General features: G+C 42.6%; 1 protein-coding gene across 1 annotated transcript in view; it reads left to right on the top strand.

Annotated features, from left to right (window-relative positions):
• Nucleotides 1-1,389: 1,389 nt before the first annotated feature.
• Nucleotides 1,390-9,250, top strand: part of LOC121698179 (TBC1 domain family member 15-like) — a 48,732-nt gene continuing 40,871 nt past the window's right edge. The window contains exons 1-5 of the mRNA XM_042080027.1: nucleotides 1,390-1,485; nucleotides 2,225-2,323; nucleotides 3,745-3,819; nucleotides 4,287-4,422; nucleotides 6,683-6,896. Of these exons, the coding sequence (XP_041935961.1) occupies nucleotides 1,450-1,485; nucleotides 2,225-2,323; nucleotides 3,745-3,819; nucleotides 4,287-4,422; nucleotides 6,683-6,896 (560 nt within the window). The 5' untranslated portion in view covers nucleotides 1,390-1,449. The remainder of the gene's footprint in view (nucleotides 1,486-2,224; nucleotides 2,324-3,744; nucleotides 3,820-4,286; nucleotides 4,423-6,682; nucleotides 6,897-9,250) is intronic.

Genomic DNA, 9,250 nt, shown 5'->3' on the forward strand with positions numbered 1-9,250 from the left:
TGTATGACTTTAAACATCGAGTGTGCTTGATGATCAGCTCCTCTAATGCAGGGTAGGACTACGTTTTGACAAGCATACAAATTCACCTTGTTCTTGCCCCATCTGAAATGACTCCTCTACTTTTGCTGCCTCCACCCTTTCTGTATTTGTTGTGTAAAAAACGTTGTAGGCTATATGATGGCACTGAAGTCTTAAGTAATTGGCTAACAATTAGTTGGTAACCAAGCCTACACATTGCGCTACACGCTGCGTAGGCTACGTGCATTCTCTCTCCTGCTGATTTGCATTCAGTAGCCAAGTGCGTAATATTGCAAAAGTTGAAAAAATAAATGTGTTTATTGTAGCCTACAGAAAATAAATAGCCTACTATCATACTGTCAGTTAATTGGCTACAGTGCAGTGAAGAGTTTGGAGAGTAAAGTTAGGGCAACTTGAAGTTTTAAAATAATTTACGAACCAGAACATAAGACCATGAAGCTTCTATTTCTTGCAGCTGTTAGAACACCCGCTAGATAGTTTAAATACCCACCAACATTCGTTTTTGCAGTAGGCCTACAGATTATTTCTGAAAGTTATTTGTCTACTAGGCCTAGCCTACTGGTTGATTTATATCAAACGAGTGCTTTCTCGTTCGTCCTCCGCAAATTACAGGTGTTTCGGTAGAGCCAATGAATAAGCGATGCCAAGCAATTTCTGTAACACTTTTTGTGACATTCAGCAAATATCTCCTCATTTAATGTAAGTTCCTTCGGACAATAGGCCTAGGTTCTACTCTACGTGCAGTTGTCCTCCATCTCAGTTGCATCAGTTTTCTAATTTTGAAGGTTCTAAAATATGACGATATGCTTCACTTAATCCTTCTCGTTTTCTTTCATTTGTCCAGCTAACTTTTCCATTGAAACTAGCCATTTATGATGGATTACACACTCGACATTCTGAAATGTCCTGCACGATCAAGGCCAAATTAAGTTATCACGCAGCCTGTGTCAGCAGCATGAGTGCTGACGGTGACGTTGTGTTTCTGATGTCAGATTGTTATGTAGGCCTAGCCTAGACTGTTCTCTGCATATGAAGTAGCATTAATCAATATGAGGGGCAGAGGGGGATAAATGTTGTCCGAGGATAAAAATAATTTAGCAGAGGTAGGGATAGGAAAACCAGAGGGGGGGGGGGGGGAATCGCACCCTGTACCGCTGTTATTGTACCAGTTCTCCCCTACACTCCGTTTTTTATAAACAGCCAGACCCCCCTCATCTATTCCACAACAAATAAACAACCGTGATCCACTTTTAAAAACACTAAATTGACTTCAACCCTTCCTCGCTGTGCAAAGTAGGCCTAGAGAAGAAAATGCTACAAGTCATTAGAGTTGTGTGTGTCTCCGAAGTTATTGTTAGGCACGTGAATCATACGTCATCATAACAGAGCAAGGAACAACAAGCGAGCGACATGGCGGCGGCGGCTCCTGTGGGTCTACGGTCTACGGTAAAGAAAGGATGCAAAACAAATCGTTTTTTCGAAATCCATCGTTTTTTGTATATTGTATAAAGTACCAGAATTGTGCTTTCCTCTTGAGGAAAAAGCAAGACGTTTAAATCGGGCATGCAGTCTGTGGTGAACAAGCTTGTCCAAGTTGGCTCGTTCCTTTCGTTAGCTAATAACAAGCTAGCATGCTAGATGCTGGGTTACAAATAGTATTCTGATTAATTAGTGTGCTTGTTTCTTAAAGTTCTTTTGGGTAAGTGAAAGAATGATATAAACACGGGTAACTCGGACAGGTAGTGTTATCTTACGTCGCACAACATAGCTATATAAATACGTAATACTTAGGCTATTTGCTAACTGAATTTTCACTAACTTCATTTCAGTTCCACTAGTCTGGAGTTGATGGTGGTAGTCATAAAGTTAACTAGATCTACACGGTGTAGCAACAGCTATACTGTAACAGGAGTGTGGAATGGTAGACAGTTCTGTGAATTTAGGAGGGGAGAGGGCACATTTTACGACCTTTCACTTGCTGAACTCTTGCATTCTTGCTCCACTCAAGCAGTGGTTACGCTGTTTCGTCATGTGATTCATCATATAATTAGTTAGGAAGTAGATCAACTCTGTGATTTCAGTATTTGTTAATCATATATAATCTTAGATCGGTCTACTGTAGTGTTACCGTCGAGAATTACCTATCGTGACCTTATTTAACGGAACAACATGTGTTTGTTCCTAGGTTGTGTTTGAGCATGATGGGGTGTATATTCACACAAATCCGGACAGACAAGACGATCAAGATTCACTCATTTCAGGATGTCTGCGTGTGATTGAGAAGGTGAGATGTTGGACGCTTTTATTGTGTTAATACAGGGGTCTCAAATTCAAATGAGCTGGGGGCCACTTCTGCCAACGTCATCTGATTAAAGAATAATACAAAAAAAAAATGGCTATTTCCTAAATTGCAATGCTTTTTTCCCCCCAAATACTGTATTTTCAAATGCAAGTCTTTTTATCTATTTTTAGACACCTTTGCTATAAAATAATGATAAAATAAATATTAATACAAATTATGAAACGAAACAAAAAAGCATAAAAACAGGTATGTGTGTGTTTCACACCAAATAAAAATATTTTCCTCTCATAACTTATTTAAACCTGGCATATCAAAATTTCAAAAGGCCATGGCTTGAAAGTGGTCAGAGTTAAAGTCCTACTGTAAATGTAAAAATCTTTGAGTATAAACAAAAGTTTATGAAGGGGGTACATTTACCCATCTAATTTGCCACTGGATGGTAAGCACCTCAAATTATGCACCTTTCAGTAAATACTGGATGTTGAACATATTTGAGCAGGTTTACTTTCTTTTTGTCATATTACCAAAATAACAAATTAACAGGAAAACAGTAGGCCTAAGATGTAACAATAGTAAACTATTACTAGCCTGTTCCACAAACCGTTATTATAGGCCTACAATAAAGTAGCCTGGTCAAATCAGTTCCTATCGCGGGTGACTTTGTAGTTCTTCAGAGCTGTCTGTACCACGTCCATTACGGACATTATCATCACGATTACCATTGCCACCTCGAGCTATTTTGGGCAAAGGGTCGAAATAAGCATGGTATGCTTAGTGGACACCGTCATACGCAAAGACGCACCCCCATTCACTGACGCTCTGTGACTATCACTGTCAATAGACGATCGATCATAATCTCCAAAAGGCAGATATTCTCCTTCAGAATCAGAATAGGTGAATAGCATAGCCTACGCAAGACTTCATCACACGTGAATGTTTTTTTCAACATTTGGTGTAGGCCTATTTCTGCTTCAGTTTGTGCAAAACTATGGCCTGCATCGCTTCCGCGTCATTACAAATAAATGCACATCTTCATGTTTCTCGCGTGTAGGCTAATACACTGTATTTCCTGAAAACTGTGTGAAGCGATTTTGGGCTTGAATCAAGCTCTGGATGTCTAGCAACTAGTGGAGGAGAGTACAAATGAGATTTGTCACCGTACTTGGATCTATCGTCTATTTTAATCAGTGTCGTTGTTTGTCGCAATTAAAAATACCCTCAAGGGCCGAATTACATTATTATTTTGAAATAGGCCGCGGGCCGGAATTGGGCCGGACGCAGGCTGGGAGTTTGAGACCCCTGTGTTAATACCTATCTATAGATCTTGACTTTGTAGGAGGATTAAGTATGCCCCACCCCAGGATTATGTGACTGACAATTTTAGTATTCCATTATGTTGTCAGGATGGGGATGCCGTGCTTGAGTTTAAACAGTTTGAGGATGCTGCTGACCCCTCCAACATGCTCTGTCCTAACAAGGTCAGTACATCATTTACTGCATCAAACCACAGTATTTTAGTTTGCCTGAAATTAATGTAAAGAAAGAAACTGATACCAGATTACAGTGGGCAAGTGGCTGTGGAATACTTCACCTTGTTTATTAGTGATTAGAAGAATAGTATTCTATATTGATGTATGCAGTTCTACAGATACATTAGACATGGTCTCTAAAGAATGTACTGTACAATTTCTAATTGAATGTCCAAGTCATCCACAGCCAAGGAATCTAGGAATTGTTCCCTGTTCCCTGCCCCTTGCACCGCAGTACAGAATGCTGGTTGATGCCATCCAAATTTTTTTCTCTTACCCCAGACTATTCTGGATCTATACTAGATCAATTGCCAAGTGGAATCTGAGTAACAGAACACACACACACACACACACACACACACACACACACACACACACACACACACACAAACTCTGAGGTTATTGTGTATGCACAGGACTCCAGCTCGGTGGTGGAGTGGAATCAGAGCACTAGGCCTCCCAGGCCACTGGAGCCCCAACTCAGCTGTGAGACTGAGTGGGACATGATCAACGCCGTCCACTTCCGCAGAAAGGCCTCCAGCAATGGCGAAGGTTGGCCATCTCTACTCTTTCTGCCCTTTCTGTTTGCAGTTCTGAAATGTAGTTAAGACTGTGAAAGTGGTGTTCACGGTAAATAACAAAATAGAGGACGGCATTGAATGAAGTATCATTAATATACAATACCTTTGTGGTTTATATTTAGTTTTTTGTTCTTGCATTTATTTTTGTAACTTAGGGCAGTACTTGGAGTAGATATACTTTCTCACATACATCTAATTTTACAAGTAGAAACAAGTCGGATACTGGGAATAATTCTTCACTGCAGAGCATTAAGTGATGACTCCATTATGTGTAGCCAGGGGTCCTTAGAGAGCATTGAGTGTACACGTGTTGTGCTGATTTGCCCTTTAATTAGGCAAGTGGTTGCTGATTCTGACAATGCACTGCTACTGTCCTTGTCTCACACATTCTCTCCTAATTGCCATTCAGAGCCACACCGACATAGCCATAATTAAATCTCTCTGCCTCACTTCCACAAAAAAGAAAGGGACAAAAAAGTTTTGGAATTCCAGGCTGGATGGAGCGAAGGAACCAAGGTCTCTCAGGCATATATTAAGGCACCTGTGTCCTCTGCAGGAGTTATTCAAGAGAGAGACGGAGACAGAGAGGGGGTGTGTGTGTGTGTGTGTGGGGAAAGAGAGATGTGGTGGCATGAAATGAATTCCGGAAAGACTAATTGCTTCAATTTCCACCCCTCCCCAATTCTCCCCCCAAACCCAAATCAGCCTGCAATCAATCTCAGCGGATTCCTCTGAGAATTAATCAGCACCTCACCACCACGTATCCTCCAGGCATTTAAATGCCAGGCAAATCGTATTAAGTGGAATTACTGGCCGAGCTGAAACATCGAGGGTGACTTATTACATGACTGGGAGGGTGGGGAGGGGGCGACCACACCGCTTGCAGTCACACCAGTCCGGCTGAATGTGCACCTTATCCACTGTTTGTCTTAACACACAGCGGTATGATGGCACTGTGAGCAGTTCAGGGGACAATTCATGGAACCCAAGGTTATAATGTAACCAAAAGGCTATTTCCCATCTCCTCAAAACAAAAATATTTTAGACCAGCAAATTATTTTATGCTCTCATTAACTTTTAATTTTAGGTGATGTCGGTGAATGTCAGTTAATAGTGGTTGGGGTTTGACATTTCCTGTCGTAGGATGAGCCTATTTGATATTTAAATTACTTAAAGTTAGTGTTCATCCACACATACGGCACACGGAAACATTTCTTCCTTCCTGTAAAAAACAAAAAAAACTGCTGCATATAACTAAGTTAATACGCTTCATGACTTGTTAGATGATGTTCAGTCACTACCAGTGGATAGAACTTGACATCTTTGAGAACAGATTTGCCAGTCAAATGCCACAGATCAGCTGTCAGTAGGGCTTGAAGAAATGTCTTCAGTTGGAGTTGCTCTTCAGGACACAATCGATGGGCCTGTGAATCAATCAATTTGTAAATTGTGTAGTGGAAAATTGATTGAAGAAGACCTCAGCAGCTCTTCTGAATTCTTATTGAAATCCTCATCGATAAGATAGGGGGCAAAGTCGGTCTGAATTCTTATTGAAATCCTTATTGAAAAGATAGGGGGCTGATGCCTATAGACAAAGTCAGTCTTGAACCTTGGACAAAGCCAGGTGGTGCTGCTCAGAAATAATTCTGAAAAATAGTTATTCTTGTGCGTGTCATTTGACGTCGTGACTCCTCAGGCTTATGGGTTATTTACGATTGTGAGCGGTTCAGACATTTAATAGCTCCTCTCTGTACCTAACTTGCCTTCTTTTTTCTTACTGTACTTCCTCTTTTCAATTTCTCTGTTCTCAACTCTCTCAAACAAACCCTTCTTAAACTCAACTTCAACTCAGTTCCACATCTTAAAAAAATATTATTATTTTTTTTTTTTTTTCAGCTGACCCACTTTTTTAAGAATGATGATTCATTGCAACCCAGTTCACCATAGGCATATTTTAGGCATATTCAAGACTGAATCAGTGCATAAATGAATGTTCCTGATCAGTTTGAAGGTTGTGTGGAGCTCCAGTTTTCAATAAATAGCCTAAAAAAACAAAACCAACTGTCCATTGGTGTTAGCGGGCCTTGTGAAATGGAGGCTAGCCTTTCATAAGGCAAGAGCTTCAGGCTAACAAGGTTTAAAATGTGATTTTCACCGGAGGTGGTCTTTAACACTGAGCTATTTCAGTGTGTGAAGGTCAGTGAGGTGATGTTGGATCTTCACCTTTATAGCCCCTGCAGATGCGTCTCCCCCCGTGGCCGAAAGGAGCCGCGGATGCCTGACCTTCAGCGCGGGCGACCTGATCTCCATCAAGGTGCGCCAGGCGGGATGGACCTACCTGGAGTTCAGCATGAAGGAAGACACACCAATACCTGTGCTCCACTTCCACCAGGGTGGCACCGAAACACTGCTGAGCTGCCTACGCCGATACATAGTCCTGACTGAGTGAGTTGAAATACCGCCATACACACACACACACACACACACACACACACACACACACACACTCTCACCTCACCTCACTCACCTCACTTCACTCAGCTAAAGAAAAACAAACACACTTTGAGGAATTACACACCCTAGAGTGTGTTTAAGTGAGTTGCTGGCCACCTTGTGAATGAGCTCAGAAATCACCGGGCCTCGTGTATCGGCAGCATTGTATATACTCCCATGCAGAACCTTATAGGATGAGACAGTTCATCGCCACTAAAGTTTTATGTGTTCCACTGCCTGGACGACTCAATTGGGAAGCAAGTAAATTTAAGGGTGGATGGAGGTGTTTTATTGAATATCTTGATCCGTGCATAACCTACAAAGTCAGGTTTATTACATGTGGTCCAGTTTTATGATATCTTTTGTCCTCTAGGGTTGTTCCTCTCCATTTAATTAATATCTTGCACCAATTCCTTGCCATTGATCTTTGTTGGCTTTGTAATAGCCTGCAAATCTGGTCGGAATGGATAATAGGACACTCAGAAAAATGCAGAGCGCAAGGGCTCATTCATGCTCAGCTCAAAGGTAAAGATGGATATGGACAGTGCATTTTTTATTTTTATTTTTTGGCTTTTTATGCCTCTAATGTGTGTAAAGAGCAGGAAGCCTTTGTCGGCAAAGCTGCGGAGAGAAATCTGAATCCAATAAATGTTCCAAGGACCGACAAATAAATACAGTCACAGAGACGCAAAATGCACTGTCCAAGGCACCGGTTGTGGCGTGACTGGCTGGGGCACCTGCACTGTACACCGGCGACCTGGGTTCAATTCCCGCCCTGTGGTCCTTTCCGGATCCCACCCCGACTCTCTCCCACTCGCTTCCTGTCTTTCTCCACTATTCTCTCACTAGGCATCCTCTAGGGAGTCGCTCTGTTCCCTATTTTAGTTTTCGAAACTTGTGTTGGTTGGTCCAATCGATTGTGCAATCGATTTTCGAATGTAAAGTGACAGCCCTAGTGTGTGTGTGAGGAAAACATGGGCTAGCCAATGAGGCGCTCTGATGGGTGTGTGTGTGTGTTGAAAGCGTTGCCTAGCCAATGAGGCGCTCTGATGGGTGTGTGTGTGTGTGGAAAGCGTTGCCTAGCCAATGAGGCGCTCTGATGGGTGTGTGTGTGTGTGTGTGTGTGTGGAAAGCGTTGCCTAGCCAATGAGGCGCTCTGATGGGTGTGTGTGTGTGTGTGTGTGTGTGGAAAGCGTTGCCTAACCAATGAGGCGCTCTGATGGGTGTGTGTGGAAAGCGTTGCCTAGCCAATGAGGCGCTCTGATGGGGGGGGGTGTGTGTGTGTGTGTGTGTGTGGAAAGCGTTGCCTAGCCAATGAGGCGCTCTGATGGGTGTGTGTGTGTGTGTGGAAAGCGTTGCCTAGCCAATGAGGCGCTCTGATGGGTGTGTTTGTGTGTGTGGAAAGCGTTGCCTAGCCAATGAGGCGCTCTGATGGGTGTGTGTGTGTGTGTGTGTGGGTGTGTGTGTGTGGAAAGCGTTGCCTAGCCAATGAGGCGCTCTGATGGGTGGGTGTGTGTGTGTGTGGAAAGCGTTCCCTAGCCAATGAGGCGCTCTGATGTGTGTGTGTGTGTGTGTGTGTGTGGAAAGCGTGGCCTAGCCCAGGGCTTAAATTTCACTGTGGGATTGCGGATATTGCGCATAATTTGTTCAAGTCCCGCAACTCTAGCCATCATAATGCGAGAAATTCCCGCATACACTTTTACAGCCAGTCTGATGACGTTAATATTGACCGGACGGATCAACTACCGAGTTGAATTGAACATAGCCTCATGCAGACGCAGACACACACGGAGAGAGAGGGAGAGAGAACCACTTTGCGCTTACGCAAATAGGCTACGCAACCATGGCAAACTTTTACATCTGGAAAGAGCTCCTTGGTAACTATCCTGCTAGCTCAGGTCACGTCAACACTTGATCCCAGAAAGATTGTCTTTGACATGTTAGTTTTTTGAACATTTATTGTATCTAATGACATAGAAAACATAATGATTTGCATCCATATACCGCACTATGCACAACTTTTATTCACTAGCGACTAGCCTAAAACAGTCAGGCTGAAGGGAGGCTAATTACTCTCATGTATTTTCTTAAAGTGACAGGCACATTACACCTACTCATCACCAATGTGCACTCAATTAGACCTACACACCACATTAAAGATATGCCTAAGTGTTATAGGTTAAACGTCAATATGAGGCATTCAAATTACTAAATATGTTTCAGTGTTTCCCCTACAATGTATTCATCAGCGGCGCAGCGCCGCTCCTGGAATTCAAGCGCCACTGCAAAAAAAGTTGCCTAATTAA

This window comes from Alosa sapidissima, chromosome 23 (genome assembly GCF_018492685.1).
Source record: "Alosa sapidissima isolate fAloSap1 chromosome 23, fAloSap1.pri, whole genome shotgun sequence".
NCBI classification, from domain to species: Eukaryota; Metazoa; Chordata; class Actinopteri; order Clupeiformes; family Clupeidae; genus Alosa; species Alosa sapidissima.